We start from the raw sequence: 18,931 nt of genomic DNA, 5'->3' as shown, positions 1-18,931 counted from the left end.
TTTTTTTCCAGAAACCTTTAGAAAATCATCACTTGGCAATGATGAGACAGATAAAGAGAAGAAAAAATTTCTGGGATTTTTCAAAGTTAATAAAAGAAGCAATAGTAAGGTAATGGATTAAATACACCTATGATTTTGTATCATGTAAAAGAAATAGTGTCTTAAGATATATGCATCAACTTGTCCTGGAACTTTTCTGAATAATTCTATTTAGGAATACTAATTCCTTCAGGTTAAAGGGAGCTTATGAGTATGCACTGGAATGACAGCTGTACTTCCATGCTTGATCCTGAAAGGAGTTATCTTGCGTGATGGTGTTTTATTCACTAGGGGCGCAGGAAGCTTGTGGGTTCCTGATGACCATGGCCATAGGCCCTTCTGCCTGTGGGTGTTCTGGTACATCTGCAGAACTCTGCCTGTGGCTGAAACTCAGTAAACCTTGTTTAGATTAGTGAATGAGTGAATGCATGTTCTAGTTAAATGTGAATAGTCAATATTGCTGTCAGTGAACTGTGGCTTATGCCTCGTGGCAGAGAAGAGCATCTGTGGTTGAACTGGTCTGCTCGCTAGTAATTTTTAGATATTCTTTGGTCCTCCTGATACGATCTGGGAATATACTACGTAGTGAGTTAATATTATTGCTCTTGTTGGTGTTTATTATATATATCTCAAAGTCGTATTTTGGATACAATAGTATAGAGTCATTAAGTCACAGTACCCAAAATAAAAATGAAGATTTTTATAATTAATTATAATCTTGGTATTGCCTTCTGACTACCGAGAGAAGAAAATGTTCATTATCCCTATTTATATTTAACAAGCATGTTTTACTAATATCTGGTATTTTATCCTTACTAATACATAAGACTGAAAAAGACAAAACTGTTCAAATGAATGTTAGGCTTTAGTTCCACCAGCTCGGTTGCTCCATCTGTGTATTTCTAGAAGAGACGTGAGGACTGGGGACTCATTTGTGTGTATACCTTCCCAGTGCCATGGTATAGATGAGTGCATCTAAGACTCACATTTGTGTGCAGACCTTCTAAGCGCCATGATGCAGATTCCTGCATCTATTATTCACGTTCGTGTGTAGACTTTCTCAGTGCTATGGTGCAGATAGGTGCATCTAGCCCAAGGCTGGACATCTGATTTCCTGCCCTTCAGTGACGTGTGGTGCAGCCTCTGCTGTTAGAATTGTGGTTCACCCAGGTTTGCTAATGCGGATATCAGAGCTCAGAGAAATAAAGTAAATTTCTTAGCGTTCCAGGCTTAGACACAGACGTGTCTGCGTGCAGACCCAGCACGTCCCTCTCGCTCTGTGGTGGTTGGGAAGGGGAGAGGAGGGTGAGAACCACATGAGAACAGAAGGTCCAGTGGAGCTCAGCTGAACTGGTGGAGACTTCTGTCCTTAAGAGTAAGAGTTTTTCACAAACCTCAGATTATTTTTTCTTCTCATCTGCTGAAGCTTCAGTAATGGTTTTGTGATTCTCTTACACATGACTGATTGTATGTGCTTTCCCATGTTTCTGCATGTCCTTCGAAAATCTGTACCCCATACATGTCTAGGTAGGACCTTTTCAGCCCTGACATTTTCTATCCCCCCTGTCTCCCCAACTGTCTCTTCCTCTCCCCATCTTTTCCCTGCTCCTCTCCCTCCTCCTCTCCTGACTTCCTCTCGTTTCCTGTCAGAATTACTTGAAGTTACAGAATTAAAATTTTGTGGCCTGGCATGGTGGCTCACTCCTATAATCCCGGCACTTTGGGAGGCTGAGGTGGGCAGATCACCTGAGGTCAGGAATTTGAGACCAGCCTGGCCAATGCAGTGAAACCTGCCTCTACTAAAAATACAAAACTTAGCTGGCTTGGTGGCGGGTGCCTGTAATCCCAACTGCTCAGGAGGCTGAGACAGGAGAATCGCTTGAACCTAGGAGGCAGAGGTTGCAGTGAGCTGAGATCACGCCACTGTACTCCAGCCTGGGCAGCAGAGCAAGACTTCATCTAAAAAAAAAAAAAAAAAAAAAAAAAAACAGAATCAGAATTTTGCATTTGAATTTCGCTCGCTCTATGAATGTTGTTTTGTTGTTGGTCCTGACATTTTTGAGATAAATTGGCTGAGACCGTGTTCACCCTTGTCCTCTTTGATCCCCACAACACCAATTCACAGTAAAATCCACCATTCCTCATTCCTCACCTTAGACCTCAATTAGTTGTTCTCTTTGTGTCTTCTTCCTTGTAAAAGATGGAATGGGCAGAAAAACCAAGTTAAAGATCTAGAAAGACTTGCTTTTACCAAAATAAGATCACCTGAAGAGCTGGAGACGTGGGGACCATGACTCGGCTTCTGATAGTTCAGGGGGTGGGGAGACACCACACGTGGCAACACAACAGTGAAGGCGCAGACAGCGATCCAGTCCTGTCGCCGGATTCTGTTTTTCACCATTGTCAACCTAAAGAAAGAAACAGACTCAAAATTAATATAGAGAGTTTATCTGGGCCAAGGTTGAGAACTATAGCTTGGGACCCACTTTGTTTGCCTTGGGAAGTGCTCCATTCATTCAGTCTTAGTTACAAGGTTTTCTACAGCAAAAAGCAAGAAGGTGTGGCTGACACAAAGTTCTTTGATGAGGATTGTCACTAGTTTACAGAAAGAATGCTGATTACTGATTGACTATACACCCCTGAACTATGGCAGATGAGTTCTGGTGTCCAGTATATTCCATTTTGTAGTCGCTTGGCATAAAAGTCAGTCAGCATTGGAGCTCAAGTAGCAGTTGGCTTTATGGAGTAATTATTTAGCTCAAGCGGGGTGTGGGTCATGACCACGCTGCATTGCAGCACCTCCCTGGGCCTGGCAATTAAAAGGGGCTCACATTCTGTAGATGAAACGTTTATTTATTTTTCATTTCCCCTTTCAATAAAAAATATTTCTTCTTGAGAGCATTGACGATTAGAGGCTGAGTGTCAAGGTTTCCCTTGTCACTGGGAAGGGTCATTCTCAGGTAGCTCTGTCCCATGTTAGGGAGGAAAGGAAAGAGGTTTTAGTGTGGAATTTTAAGAGAACCCAAAGCCAAATTAGGGTGGCATTACAGAGTGGCGAGAATGAAACCTCAGTCACGTCAGTAATTTATTAGCTGCTGTTGCTTGTTGAATTATCTCTAGTCTTTGGAATACTGTTTTCGTTTTCTCAGAAGAAATAAAACCACGAGAGCTATATAGCATCAATAATCTGAATAGTAGAAGCATAACACACACAGGGTTGGATTAGAGTCAGAAAGATAATTTACATGCCAGATCAAACAAACCTGCATCCCATTAGGGAACAACTGAAAACATCAGGCAGAACGTGACATCCTGCTGCTTCTTTAGAGAATTGGTGTAGCCAGGAAATAATTCAGGTTTCAGTCCAAATTGTAGGCAAATAGTATCACAAAAGCAATAGTCAGTGCTGGAACTGATAGGTGGCCCCTTGAAACATGGTTTTCTCTCTCCAGTTCCTCCAGTTTTACCAAAGATAAATCGTAGAAAAACCAGTTTATTTGTAAAATAAGTTTTACACTTACTATACTTGTCATGTTTATTTGCATAAAAAGCAGCAAGAAGAGTGGCCTTCCTGGCTCATTGTAGTTGGCTTTGCTGGAACTTTTTCATAAGGAATCTCAGATTAGACTTTTAAAAGGCTCCTGTGGCTAGGAAGCCAAGTTAAGGATTTACCATCTAACTGTGCCAGTAATACCTGTATGAATTGGGTGAATTTCTTTCTTCTCGAGATCTTAAAATATCTTGAGATTATTGGGCCTGTCAGAAAGTGACATGCTTTTACTTACCACAAGGTCAGCAACCTTGTAAGGAAACCATGTGGACAAGGAACCAGGCCAGTCATTTTCCAAGTCCATTGGCTATAAAGTCAACTTCAGTCCCTCAAAGCCATCCGGTCATGTCTGAAAACCTGTCATTCCGGTCAAAGGTTTGGTAAAATAACTAGTGGTTTCAGCACCCTCTGTTACGAAAGAACACAGACCTGTATTGACCTTATGCAAGTAACTATATTGCCACACAATGAAAATAGTTTCTAAATTTTGGAAAAATCAAGTAGAATGAAAGATAAATGCCTCCCTTTGCCCACAATAGTATACTTTACCCAATTGCTATAAGCTATAAATAGCTCAAAAGAAAAAGTTTTCTTGATGCTAGAAAATAAAACATGAAAAGAATCTACTGTGTTTCAAACAAAAACAAGTCACAAGAATTATTTCAGTGCTCTGTCACTTCAGTGTCATGTACTTAACTTTTATTCTGCTCGAGGTTGCGTTAGCAATCTTTATGAACTCATCAGATTTCTGGATTTTTTTTTTTGCCTTGTTCAATGATATGATCTCCAAATTATCAGAAACTTGTATTCAGAGTGCTTTCATTATCTTCTCCATAAGGTTCCTTGAAGACACAATGCTTTAGCTTTACAAAGAACTTTTAAGAAAAGAGAGCATCAGAATAAAGCAATTCACTGTTTATGTCAAGACACATCAAATTTTTAAGTATCTTATACAACTATAGAATGCATATTAATAGCATATTTATACAAAAATAGCTTGAAGAGAGTTAAACACCATATCTTAGCAGGGCACGGTGGCTCACGCCTGTAATCCCAGCACTTTGGGAGGCTGAGGAAGGCGGATCACCTGAGGTCAGGAGTTTGAGACCAGTCTGGCCAACATGGTGAAACTCCTTCTCTACTAAAATACAAAAATTGCTTGAACCTGGAAAGTGAAGGTTGCAGTGAACCAAGATTGTGCCACTGCACTCTAGCCTGGGTGAAAGAGCAAGACTCTGTCCCCTCAAAGAAAAAAAAAAGTTAAACATCTTCCACTATCATTTTCACATACCAAATATGCCTAATACGCCTCTCTTGGACTTCGAGGGTCCCTATTTGTGTTTCCAGAAGGCCTAATCTCCAGAAGTTAGTTCAGTGTGAAAAAAGACTCAGTTAGAATTTGAAATTCCATTTCAAGAAGTTTGTCAGATGTCGAAGGCTTGAAACACTTGATTTCAAAATGGGATCACAGTAAAATAATATTCATTTAGTCAAAGTCGTTTTTCAAAGATTTCAAAAAGCAAAAACATTTGCTCTTTGATTAAGAGGAGACTTGGCCAGGCATGGTGGCTCACACCTATAATCCCAGCACTTTGGAAGGCCGAGGTGGGCCGAGGAAGGCCTGAGGTGGTGAGTTCGAGACCAGCCTGGCCAGTATGGTGAAATGCCTTCTCTACTAAAACTACAAAAATTAGCCAGGGTGGTAGCAGGTGCCTGTAATCCCACTACTCGGGAAACTGAGGCAGTAGAATTGCTTGAACTCGGGAGGTGGAGGTTGCAATAAGCCAAGATGGTGCCATTGCACTCCAGCCTGGGAAACGGAGCAAGACTCCATCTCAAAAATAAATAAATAAATAAGAAAGAAAGAAGGAAAGAAAAGAGGAGACTCAGTTTTCCAAATCAAGAAAAGATCTAATAATGACACCGTATGTCTTCCTCTCTCTCCTTTTTGTATTGCAGCTTACTCAAAAGGTAAATAAAAACCTTTTATTATCCATTATCAATACAATATGAAAACCTTGTTCAAAAGAGAGAACCAAATTTTACCACTGTATTTATATGTTATTAATATTGTGTCCTTTATTAATTTTAATAAAACCTTATAAACAGATCCATCCAACTCATTCAGCTTTGCACAGATAAGTTTCTATAAACCTTTTATAATGTTTTATAATTTTAAAATTTTTTTAACCTATGCCCATTAAGTTTTATCTATCATTTTTGTATTCCATTAATTTAAAACAACCTTTAAATTGCAAAATTGTTGTTCCTTTAACAAAAGCCGTGTTTTTTCTCTTTTTTTCTTTTTTCTTTCTTTTTTTTTTTCTTTTTTTTTTTTTTGAGATGGAGTTTTGCTGTCGTTGCCCAGGCTGGATACAATGGTGCAATCTTGGCTCACTGCAGCCTCCACCTCCTGGTTCAAGTGATTCTCCTGTCTCAGCCTCCTGAGTAGCTGAGATTACAGGTGCAAGCCACCATGCCTGGCTAATTTTTGTATTTTTGGTAGAGATGGGCTTTCACCATGTTGGTCAGGGTAGTCTCAAACTCCTGATCCTTATGTGCTCCACCCACCTTGACCTCTCAAAATGCTGGGATTACAGGTATGAGCCACTGTGCCCAGCCAAGAAAAACACATATTTTTATGTCTTTTTTATAACCTTTTTAAATTTTTATTTTTATTATTTTATTTTGAGACAGAGTCCTGCTCAGTAACTCAGGCAGGAGTGCAGTGGCACAGTGTTGGCTCACTGCAACCTCTGCCTCCTGGGTTCAAGTGATTCTCCTGCCTCAGCCTTCCAAATAGCTGAGATCACAGGTGCCTACCTCCATGCCTGGCTAATTTTTCTATTTTTAGTAGAGATGAGGTTTTACTATGTTGGCCAGGCTGGTCTCAAACTCCTGACCTCAAGTGATCCGCCCACCTCTGCCTGCCAAAGTGTTGGGATTATAGGCATGAGCCAACACACCTGGCCCATAACCTTTTTAAAAAGCAAAAATGCATCTTACTTTTCTTGTGCTCTTTGCACACAGAATTGTTTCTCTTTTATCTAGCAGATTTAATTACATATATTAATTTGTGTTAACTCTTAGTATCCCAAATATTTGTGAAAAGTCTTAGGAAGTAAGCAATTTTAATTATGTACCCTGATACAGAACCCAGAAAAAAGGACAGTTATGAAGGCAATGCCTGGAGAACCGACCTCTCCCAGCATTTTCAGGGGGCACAAGTGAGCCAGGGAAGGCATGTGGTGTAGCTCCTCCCCGCAGCTGTTGGCCAGGGTCCTTCAGGCATCGCATGTCCCCAGGCCTTCCTGTGTCCACTTGTCTATACCCCAGAATCATGCAAGTATCAACAGTATCACAGAAGCAACAATCTGATGACCTTAAACACCTAGCAGAAATAGCCTAAACCTATTTCACTAGTACACCCAGGCAAAAATGTCTAAATTCTGAAAATATTTCTATTTTATTTTACCAGCAATCTTAGAACTAGCCTTATTAATCAAAGATTACTTAAGTCACATGAACTTGAAAAGCATTTGGGCTTATTTACTTAATTTATGAGAACTGATTTACTATCAGTCACTTGGTACCATGTAGACAATATACAAACACAGCCATGTACATAAAAACATAGACAAAAATAAAGATTTCATAGCTTTGATTTTAAGATTTTAGCCATGAGTCGGACAGAATTCACTAATCAAAAGGACAGTTGGATTCAAACTGTGCCTTCATAAATGGAAAAAGTTAAAGTTTATCTGTTTCATGTGTCTAAAGCCCTCACAAAATTTTAGAGAACAAGGTAACAAATTTACATTTCAAAGCAGAGAGAGAATTTAAGCTCTTGTAAAGATCGATGAATTTTGCATTATCTTTGGCAAAAATCACATCCTCGAAGAGAAGCAGACCTAGGGAGTATATGTGGCTAGCAGGGCTTTAAGAAAAGAAATTCAGTCACCTGAGAAACTTATGGAGAGAACAGAGGACTCAAAAATAGTGTATATGTATATGTGTGTGTGTATACTATATATATTCCAAATATCAGTTACTAAGTTACCTTTTGACTATAGAGCTCTTAAATCTTTTCAATCTCTTATGAGATTTCAGCCAGGACAAATCAGCCAATATCCCTGCTTTTGTACTTTTTTATTTTTATTTTTCTCTTAAACCACAGGTGCCTTTCCAAGTGACTGACCAAAACCAACAGGCATTAATGAAGGTTATGATTTAACCAGAGACTTGTCAAGTATCTCCAAAGAGGTACAACACAGAGCCACCAGAAAGACAGCTCTAAAGAAGGAAGGTTTTGCTAGCTACAAATGGGCTAAAGCCTCAATCTGCCCTGGCCAGCCATATTCCCTAGGGTCTCAGTTTCTCAGCTGACCGTCTAGATACAATGTCCAGACTGAGGCTTTAAAGAGACAGTGAAAATGACAGGAAAACAAAAGCTGCCTGTGGGGGTGGTGCCAAAAGGCAGGAAAAGGTGGGAAGGTAAACTTACGGCATAAATGAAGACTGCACCTAGATTCCCTGGCACTGCTGTCTCTGCGCCCATAAGCAAGTCTTATAAAGGAGCCTATCTTTAGGTGGGAATGGCAGGCAGAAAAACCTTTGTCTTTCTCAGTTGCCATTCTGCCATCAGGCAAGCAGGGGAAGGGGCAGCGTCTCCCTGGATGTTCCCCTTCTTCAGCTCCCAATCCCTAGTACTTAGAGAGGAATATTTTGATTTCTTTTAGTAGATAGCATTATTGAGTATCCGAGACAAGTAATTCAAATTAATTTCTTATAAATGTTTCTTTCCTGAGCAAAAGGTATCCACCGAGGAAATAAATGTTGTAGTATGTCCAACAAACATGAACTGTGTATCAAGCCTGCTCTCAGCTGGAATGCTGCCTTGCTAATACCATGCATGTTAACATTTCTAAGACCTGGAGAGATTTACATTTCCAAGGGACTGAGAAAGGTCTGCAGACAGTTTAGATGTTTAAAGAGTTTTTCTGGGGGCGTTAAAGGACAGCTCTAAAAAAAATTCTCAAATCTAATTTGGGGCGAGAGAACTCACCTTCATATACCTTTTGGTATAAAACTAATAGGAATTGGTCACAATTTTTTTCAAGTTCAAATTACAAATAGTAGAAAGCAGCTGCAGTTTTAAAAGCATGCCATGTAAAGTGAAATCACCAGTGCTAAACTGCCAGTACCTTGACGTACCTGCCCCAAGGTGGAAAAGGTAGTTTTCCTTTTTAATCACTGAGACCTGAATCACTTGCCTGCAAGGCAAAGATAGAGCCTCCATTCCAGAAAGGGAGCATTGGAAAGAGCAGCCCACGCAAAGCTTAGGCCTCACCTCAAAATCTTAGGCAGTCCAGATTGAGAAGGTCTCGCCCTTTGCACCCTGGGGTCTGCTGGAGCTGAGGACCCATTCTGTTGCTGGTATGAAGAGCTGAGTCTGAGAGAAAACTCTGGGTGCTAGTGTGAGGATCACTCTGAATCCTGCCGACTTATACCAGATATGTCAGCCTAAAAAAAGAAACTGAGGCAAGATTAATATGGAGAGTTTATTGAGCAAAAGTTGAGCCTGACTGCCTAGGACACACTTCCAGGTTGCCTTGGAGAGGGCTCCATTCAGCTTTGGTTCTAAGAAGGTTTTTAAAGGCAAAGGGGGACAAGGAGTGGGCTGATACAAAGTTGTTCCACTGTCACTGGTTTACAGAGATGACATTAGTTAGTGATTGGCTCTTATTGAGCTATAGGGTGAGAGTTACGGTGTTCAGCATGTGGCATTTTATGGCTCCGTGGTGTCAGACTGAAGCCCACGTAGCAGGTGGCCTGAAGAGGTCGCCATTTGGGTCAAGGGCGGAGTTAGATGTGACTGCTGTGCATTTCACTGCCTCTCTGGTTCTGATCATTCAAGGGGCTTGTATTCTCAGATACAAAGTCTGTTTTCTTTCTCGCTGTCCTGAACTTGCTAGAAGTATTTTTCATTTCTCTGTACGTTATCTTTCATTTATAACTTTCTTTCCCATTTATTTTACTGTATTTTGCTCTAGACATCCCTTCTAAAGTCTTATCTTTATTAGATAATTTGTTATTGTTGTTTTGAGTTAACTTTTTAGCTTCTCGTTTCTCTTGATTTTTATTGTTTGAGATACTGTGCTAAATGCAGCCTCATTCAGTTTATCTAGAAACCTAGTGAGAGAGGCATTATCATCTCCATTTTCCCGGGAAAAGGCTGAGCAACTGCAAGCTGAGCATAGTGCAGTAAGTGCAAGAATTCATAAACACCAGAATTCAAACCCAAGCCTGTCTTTCCAAAGTCCTTGCTGTTAATCACTGGTTTACATTGTATAGTGTGGTATCAATTTCTTTATCAAGAAAAAGGATTTGAAACAAATACTTTTAAAAAATGATTCATAAAATCCTGTGATGTCAGTCAGTCTGCAGAGGTCTCAGTGAACAGATGCTAAGAACGGAGAATGATAGAGGCATTTAAAACCTAAGCTGACTCTTTCCTATATCACCTTAAAGGAAAAAAATGGTAGATATATGTGTATATGTGTTTGTGTGTGAATGTGTGTATAAAATGTCAATCGGAAATATACTTAAAGGGAAATGTTATCGGCTAAGATGATAGCAAATATCTTTGTTGTTTTAAAGCTTTTGTGTTTTCAAGTTTTTAAAGTGTTATAGTTTTGTATCATCTCGACATTATTTATTCTCCTAACACAACAGTTCTCAAAAATACCTAAGCATCACCTTGAGACCTAGTTTAAACATTGGATTCTTGGGTCATATCCCTGAAGATTCTCATTTGGGAGGCCAGGTTGGGGTACGGGAATTGAATTTTCCAGTTATATCAGATGATTTTGGTGCAATGGAGAGAAACATTACCATGTTTCTTTTCTGAAAAATAGGAAGTGAGGTATTTGGTGAAATTTTTCTGTATATACCCAATTAATTAGCTGGGCAGTGATTAAAACTTTGAAGTCCTCAAAACCTAATTAATTTGCTTGCTGACCTAACTCTATCACTTCAGGCCCACTACTGTTTTAAAATTACATATTTTCACCAGGCGAGGTGGCTCATGCCTATAATCTTAGCATTTTGGGAGGATGAGGTGGGCAGATCACCCGAGGTCAGGAGTTTGAGACCAGCCTGGCCAACATGGTGAAACCCTGTCTCTACTAAAAATATAAAAATTAGCTCGATGTGGTGATGCACACTTGTGTTCCCAGCTACTTGGGAGGCTGAGGCAGGAGAATTGCTCAAACCTGGGAGGCAGAGTTTGCAGTGAGCTGAGATCATGCCACTACACTTCAGCCTGGGTGACACAGCAAGACAGTGTCTCAACAACAGCAACAAAAAGCAAAAACAAGAACAAACCGCATATTTTTTAAGCTAAAGAGATGCTTAAAAAAAACAAACAAACAAAAAATACAAAGAAAAGAAATCCACATTCCCATGAGTGTGGATTTCAAAATTGTGATTTCCAAATCAGGGTGCACTTGGTTCAGGTCTGTTCAGAAGCTGGCAGAGTGGCAAAGATCACAGCCATTAAGTGAAGGTTTTGTTGCCTTGTGGCCACACTGGTGTTTTTGCCTTAAAGATCACTAAGGATTGTGTTTTCTGTCTGAACTTTAACCTGGAGATGACGTGGCCTGATGCTTGTGTTCCAGGCTGAGCAGCTTGTGCTGTCGGGTGCAGACAGCGATGAGGACGCCTCCAGGGCTGCCCTGGGAAGGGTTTTGAACGTGAGTACTAAGGCCCCGGCAGGTGCTTCTGCTAACTGCCTGGAACTTCTTGCTTTGCGCAGCCTTCCAGAGGTGACATGATGGGCTAGTTTCGTTTCGGTGGTTTGTTTTCCATAGCCTAGATAGAGTTGGAAGCTGCCTGTTTTTCGTTTAGTTGCCCATGCTACTTTTGGAACATGTGGAATATTTTAGCTTCTACTTTTCTGTTTGGCAGTCAGCATGATGAGGAGAAGCCTTCATTAGGGTCACTGAATTCGTGCTTCCTGAAACTGCCGCCGTGCATCATAAGGGGTAGCCTGGTGGTTCTGGAGCTGCTCAGTCCTGCTTTCCAGCCCCATAGCTTTCAGCTGCTAAACTCTGTGCCTACCCTCTGTTCACAGAGCCCTTGAAAGGATTTCTGAAAACCACCTGTGCCCTCACATTGCACAGTTAGCATGTATAAAGTTTCTTCATACTTTTAAATACTCGAGAGAACATAATAACATCTTATAAATACTGACATTTTACATGTATCTAATAAAAGTTGGATGTTTACCATCACCTATTAAAAATGGCATGGACAAGCTCGTCTGTATCAGTAAGAAAGTTTACATTTTCGCTTTTTCTTGATTTCACATTTCCAGGTCAGTCCCTGTGTAAAATTTTTTTCTATTCAATTCATATTTTATGCTTGAAAATCTTTAATAATTACTTGAAGTAAAATATGTTATAAAATTAAAATATCTGTCTATATTTTTTATTTGATGTGATCATAAAACTGGAAGTAGAAAAATATTTTTCTGGGCTGAGTTCTCACAAAATAAAACAGTATAAATATATTACAGCTGTTGACATAGAATTGTTAAATACGGAAAGTAAATTTTCCTTGAAAAGACATTTATTAATAAGATGAAAAACAATTTTAAAAATTCCATATATCCATTGTGTTTGCACATGATTTACTGATAAAGCCAGAAGGGTTCAACATTAATTCTGGGCCTCTTCATTGCTATTGAAGTAAGTAATACTTGACATAGATAGTGCCTTTAAGTTCTTAAGTCCTCAGGATGACACGCCAAAAATCACAGAGACCTAGCCTCAAAAATTATCTCGAATGGTTCTTTAGCTATACCCTAATTAGATTACCTTTCAAATTTGTCAGTAGCTAAAATCTAGAGGCCATCTGACTTGCAAGGTGATTTGTTATTCATTCGCACTGGATATTGTATGAGAAAACAGATGCTGTATTAAAACTCACCCAGTGACAATTATACTTACTGCTTTTTTGCTCTACATACTCTTTTGGAGGAAAGAGGTGTGGCAATGGCTCTTTAAATCTGTTTTAAAATTTGGTTTTATTTTTGATTGATTCATCATGATTGTACATATTTATGGGGTACTGTGCGATGGTTTTGATGCATGTTTACATTGTGTAGTCGTCATCAGGAAAAGTACAAATCCATCACCTCAAACATTAATTATTTCCTCTTGGTAAGAACATTCAGAACCCTTTCTTCTAGCTGTTTTGAAATGTGTAATCATTATTATTGACTGTGGTCACCCCACTATACGATAGAACACCAGAGAGTGTTCCTCCTAACTGTAACATTGTACCTGTTGACCAACCTCTCCCCATCCTTCTTCTCGTCTCCTTTCCCCAGCTTCTCTCTACTTCTGTGAGATGAACTTTTTAGATTCCACGTATGGGAGCGTGGAATATTTTTCTTTCTATGTCTGAGTAATTTCACTTAACATAATGTCCTCCAGTTTCATCTATGTTGACACAAAATGACTTCTTTTTTAAGGCTAAATAATATTTTATTTTATGTATATATATATATGTATGTATATATGTGATATATATACACATATTTATGTATATGTATGTATATATGTGATATATATACATATATTTATGTATGTACGTGTGTACGTATATATGCATATACACACACACCACAGTATCAGTCAGGTTTTGTTTTAGAACTAGGTTAATTATAAAGTGTTCTTAGAAAAATAAACAAGCATGAATAAGGAAAACCCAGAAAAATATGAGGGATAGTTAAGCCTTACCAGCTTTAAAAATAGATTTTAACACCTTTATAATTACAATAATTATAAGTGCAATTACAGTAGCTCAGTGAAGCAGAATAGAACATGTAGAGCCGGTTGCATATCAAAACATGGTATATAAAAGGGTCAGCACGTCAAACCCATGGGGAAATAAACTGATGAGTAGAGCTGTGATCATCGAATAGCCATAAGGAAAAAGAAAACTATGTGTTTTCATAGTATACGGTAGGAAAAAACATCAAATGAATCAGAACTCTAAGTGGACAAATGGAAACCATATAAATATTAGCAGAAGATATAAGTGAATTCATCTATAAAATCAGATTAGACAATGCTTTTCTAACTATGACTAAAAATTTAGATGTGATATTGGAAAACATTGATAAATTTTTTAAATCCATTTTTAATTGTAGGTATACAGTAGGTATATATATTTATGGGGTACATGATCTATTTTGTTACCTCCGTGCAATGTGAAATAATCACATCATGGAGAATGGAACATCCATCCCCTTAAGCATTTATATCTTATGTTACAAACAATTCAGCTACACTCTTTTAGTTATTTAAAAATGTACAAGTAAGTAATTATTGACTACAGACACCCTGTTGTGCTATCAAATAGTAGGTCTTATTCATTCTTTATGTATTTTTCTGTACCCATTAACCATTCCCACCTCCCCGATGGGTTCCCCACTGCCTGTCCCATCGTCTACTCTCTGTTCATGAGTTCAGTCATTTTGACTTTCAGATCTCACAAACAAGTGAGAACATGCAGCATTTGTCTTTCTGTGCCTGCCTTATTTCACTTAACAGAATGATCTCCAGTTCCACTCATGTTGTAGCAGATGAAAAGATCTCATCCTTTTTCAAAGCTAACTAGCACTCCGTTGTGTATATTGTAAACCAAAAAGTAACTGAAACAAGTCTCAGTCAATTTAGAAAGTTTATTTTGCTAAGGTTAAGGATGTATTCGTGACACAGCCTCAGGAGGTCCTGACGACATGTGTCTGAGGGAGCTGGGGTACAGCTTGCTTTTATACATTTTGGGGGGGCATAATACATCAATCAATACATGTAAGATTCACAGTGGTTCTATCTGGAAGGGTGGAACGACTTGAACCAGGGTGTTGGGGGACTTCCAGGTCATAGGTAGATTTAAAGATATTCTAATAGGCAGTCTGTTGAAAGCATTATTATCAATAATGTCTGGGTTAAAATAAGGGGTTGTGTGGAGGCCAAAGTTTTATGCAGATGAAGCCAGCAGGCTTCAGAGAGAATACATTGTAAATGTTTCCTATCAGACTTAAGGTCTGTGTTGATGTTCATGCTGGAGAATGTAATGAGGCCTGTCTAACCCTCTCTTCCATCATGGCCTGACCTAGATTTTCAAGTTAACTCTGGAATCCCCTTGGCTGAGAAGAGGGATCTGTTCAGATGGTTAGGGCCCTAGAATTTCATTTTTGGTTTATAATATGTACCACATTTTCTTTATCCATTCATCTGTTGATGGACACTTAGGTCTTAGTTATTGTAAACAGTGCTGCAACAAACATGGGAGTGCAGCTATTTCTTCAATATACTGATTTCTTTGAATATTTTTCTTCAGTATACTGATTTCTTTCTTTTGGGTATATACCCGGCAGTGGGAATGCTGGATCATACGGTAGTTCCATTTCAGTTTTTTGAGGAACCACCAAACTGTTCTCCATAATAGTTATGAGAATTTACATTCTCACCAACAGTGTATGAGGGTTCCCTTGTCTCCGCATCCTCTCCAGCATTCATTCTTGGCCTGTCTTTTGGATATAAGCCATTTTAACTGAGGTGAAAGGATATCTCATTGTAGTTTTAATCCGCATTTTCCTGATGATCAGTGATGTTGATCATCTTTTCATATGCCTGTTTGCCATTTGTGTGTCTTCTTTTGAGTAATGTCGATTTAAATCTTTTGCCCATTATTTGTTTGATAGGATTATTAGACTTTTTCTTACAGAGTTTGTTTGAGCTCCTGATACATTCTGGTTATTACTCCCTGTCAAATGAGTAGTTTGCACATGTTTTTTCTGTTCTGTGGGTTGTTTCCTTTGCTTTGTAGAAGCTTTTTAACTTGATGTGATACCACTTGTTCATATTTGTGTTGGTTGTCTGTGCTTGTGGGGTACTGCTCAAGAAGTTTTGGCCCAGACCAATATCCTGGAGATTCTCCCCAATTTTTTTGAGTTTCATAGTTTCAGGTCTTAGATTTAAGTCTTGAATCCATTTTGATTTGATTTTTGTATATGGTGAGAGGTAGGGGTCTAATTTTATTCTTCAGCATATGGATATCCAGTTTTCCCAGCATCATTTATTGAAGAGACCATGTTTTCCCCAGTGTATGTTCTTGGCACCGTTGTTGAAAATGACTTCACTATAAGTATGTGGATTTGTTTGTGGGTTCTCTGCTCTGTTCTGTTGGTCTGTGTGTCTGGTTTGTTTGTTTTTTGTCAGTACCATGCTGTGTTTGTTATAATAACTCTGTAGTATAATTTGAATCAGGTAATGTGATTCCTCCAGTTTTGTTATTTTTGCTTAGGATAGCTTTGACTATTCTGTCTCTTTTATAGTTCCATATAAATTTTAGGATTTTTTTTCTATTTCTGTGAAGAATGTCATTGGTATTTTGATAGAGATTGCATGGAATTTGTAGATTGCTTAGGGTAGTATGGACATTTTAACGATACATAAACATGGAATATTTTTCCATTTTTTTAGTATCCTTTTAATTTCTTTCATCATGTTTTATAGTTTAAATTATAGAGATCTTTCACTTCTCTAGTTAGTTCCTAAGTATTTAATTTTATTTGTGGCTACTGTAAATGTGATTACTTTTAAAATTTTTTTTCAAATTGTTGACTGTTGGCAAATGGAAATGCTACTGATTTTTATACATTGATTTTGTGTTCTGCAACATTACTGAATTTATTATTTCTAAAATTTTGGGGTGTGAAACTTTAGGTTTTTCTAAATATAAATTCTGTCATCTGCAAACAAAGGTAATGTGATTTCTTCCTTTCCAATTTGCATGCCCTTTATATCTTTCTCGTCTGATTGCCTAGCCAGGACTTCCAGTACAATGTTGAATTACGGTAGCGAAAGTGGGCATCCTTGTCATAATCCAGATCTTAGGGGAAAGGCTTTCTGTTTTTCTCCATTCAGTATGAAACTAGCTGTGGGTCTATTGTATCTGACTTTTGTTATGTTAAGGTATGTTTCTTCTATCCCCAGTTTTTTGAGGGTTTTTATCATGAAGGGATGTTGAATGTTGTCAAATCCTGTTCAACATCAATTGAAATGATCATATGGTTTATATCCTTCATTCTATTGATATAATAATGTATCGCACTGATTGATTTCCATATGTTGAACTATCCTTGCATCCCAGGGAAAAATGTCTGTTGGCCACAATGAATGATCTTTCTAATATATTGTCGAATTCAGTTTACTAGTATTTTGTTGAGGATTTTTGCATTTATATTCATCAGAGATATTGGCCCGTACTTTCCTTTTGTTGATGTGTCATTGTCTAGTTTTGGTTATCAGGGTAATATTGGCCTCATAGAATGAATTTTGAAGTATTCCCTCCTCCCAGTTTTTTGAAATAGTTTGGGAAGGATTGGTATTAATTCCTGTTTAAATGTTCGATAGAATTTATCAGTGAAGCCATCAGGTCTCAGGTTTTCTTTACTGGGAGACTTTTTATTAAGGCTTTATATTGTTACTTGTTATTAATGTGATTGAACCAGTGTTAGATTTCATCCTGGTTCAATCTTGGTGCACTGTATGTGTCTAGGAATTTGTTCATTTCTTCTGGGTTTATCAATTTATTGGCATATTGCTCATAGTAGCCACTAATCATCCTTTGAATTTCTGCAGTATCAGTTGTAATGCCTCCTTTTTCATTTCTGATTTTATTCATATCTTCTTTCTTTTTTTCTTCATCTGGCTGAAGATTTGCTAATTTTGTTTAACTTTGTAAAAAAATCAACTTTTTGTTTCATTGATCTTTTGCATTATTGCCTTCATTTCAATTTCATTTATTTCTGCTCGGATATTTATCATTTGTTTTTCCTACTAGTTTTGGGTTTGGTTTGCTTTTGCTTTTAGTTATTTGAGATGCATAGTTAAATTGTTTGTTTGAAGTTTTTCCTCTTTTTTTAATGTAGGCACATATGGGCACACACTTCCCTCTTGGTACTCCTTTTCTTATATCCCATAGGTTTTGGTATGTTGTGTTTCCATTGTTATTCATTTCAAGAAGTTTTTGATTTCCTTCTTAATTTCTTCCTTGGCCCACTGGTAATTCAGGAGCATGTTGTTTAATTCTCATTATTTCTCCAAAATTCCTTTTAATATTGATTTATAGTTTTATTCCATTGGGGTCAGAGAAGATGCTTGATATTATTTCAGTCTTTAAAAATGTTTTAAGACTTGTTTTGTGACCTAACATATGGTCTGTCCTCCATGAGCCAAGGAAAAGAATGTGTATTCTGCAGCCCTGGATGAAATACTCTGTACATAGCTGTTGGATCTATTCGGTCTCTACTGTAGATTAAGTCTGATGTTTCTTTGTTGCTTGTCGTTTGGAAGATCTGTCCAGTGCTGAAATTGGGGTTTTAAAGTCTCCAGATATTATTGTACGGGGGCCTATCTCTCTCTTTAGCTTTAATAATATATCTGGATGCCTCCAGTGTTTGGTGCACATATATTTAAAATTGTTTTTTGATCTTGCTGAATTAACCCTTTTATCATTATATAATGACCTTTTTTGTCTCTTCTTGTAACTTTTGTCTTAAAAGCTATTTTTGTCTAAGTATAGCTACTTCTGCTCTTTTGTTGGTTTCCATTGGCATGGAATATCTTTTTTCATCCCTTTATTTTTAGTTAAGGTGTATTGTCATGGGTTAAGTGTGTTTCTTGTAGGCAACAGATCAGTGGCTCTTGTTTTTTCATTCATTTATCCAGTCTGTATCTTTTGAGAGTTTAGTATATTTACATTCAATATTATTGATAAGTAAGGACTCAGTGCTGTTATTTTGTTATTTGTTCTTGGCCCCTCCTTCTTCTCTCCCCTCCCCTCCCCTCCCCTCCCCTGCCCTCCCCTACCCTCCCCTCTATTCCTCTCCCCTCTCCTTCCCATCTTCCTTTAGTGAAGGTGTTTTTCTCTGGTGCTATGATTCAGTTTCTTGCTTTTTATTTTTTGTTATCATTGTGTGTTATTTGGTTGGAAGTTACCATGAGGCTTGCAAATACTATCTTAAAACTTAACACAACACTGCATAAGTAAATAAATAAGCAAAAAGAAAAGGAATAAAATCTATGCCTTAACTTCATCTCCCCACTTTTTAACTTTTTGTTGTTTCTATTTATATCTTACTGTGCTGTCTGTGTCTTTAAAAGTTGCTGTATTTGTTTTTTATTGGTTCATTGTTTAGTCTTTATACTTAGGATAAGAGTAGTTTACACACCATAGTTACAGCGTTATATTCTGTGTTTT

General features: G+C 38.0%; 1 protein-coding gene and 1 long non-coding RNA gene across 44 annotated transcripts in view; one reads left to right on the top strand and one right to left on the bottom strand.

Moving 5' to 3' along the window:
- The window catches only part of COBL (cordon-bleu WH2 repeat protein), a 288,078-nt gene that overhangs the window by 127,869 nt on the left and 141,278 nt on the right, over positions 1 to 18,931 (top strand). For 20 of the 35 annotated variants that reach the window (XR_013523869.1, XR_013523868.1, XM_035253433.3 and 17 more), the window contains one exon: positions 12 to 109. Coding sequence is in view for 33 of the 35 variants with exons in the window: in XM_035253433.3 (XP_035109324.2) it covers positions 12 to 109 (98 nt within the window). In the remaining 2 variants the exon portion in view is untranslated. Of the gene's footprint in view, positions 1 to 11; positions 110 to 11,268; positions 11,344 to 18,931 lie in introns of all 35 variants that reach the window. The other 15 variants (XM_078342453.1, XM_035253426.3, XM_035253421.3 and 12 more) reach the window with 1 other exon arrangement.
- LOC108592824 (uncharacterized) overlaps positions 1 to 18,931 on the bottom strand; it is a 41,508-nt gene that overhangs the window by 3,518 nt on the left and 19,059 nt on the right. For 4 of the 9 annotated variants that reach the window (XR_013523871.1, XR_013523873.1, XR_013523872.1 and 1 more), the window contains 3 exons: positions 3,825 to 18,931; positions 2,305 to 2,447; positions 1,859 to 1,998 (listed from right to left, as the gene is read on the bottom strand). The exon at positions 3,825 to 18,931 is cut by the window's right edge. This is a non-coding gene — a long non-coding RNA (uncharacterized LOC108592824). Of the gene's footprint in view, positions 1 to 1,858; positions 1,999 to 2,191; positions 2,448 to 3,824 lie in introns of all 9 variants that reach the window. The other 5 variants (XR_004727863.3, XR_008473302.2, XR_013523874.1 and 2 more) reach the window with 4 other exon arrangements.

Source organism: Callithrix jacchus, chromosome 11 (genome assembly GCF_049354715.1).
Source record: "Callithrix jacchus isolate 240 chromosome 11, calJac240_pri, whole genome shotgun sequence".
Classification (NCBI taxonomy): Eukaryota; Metazoa; Chordata; class Mammalia; order Primates; family Cebidae; genus Callithrix; species Callithrix jacchus.
This window is presented reverse-complemented; position numbering and strand designations above follow the sequence as displayed.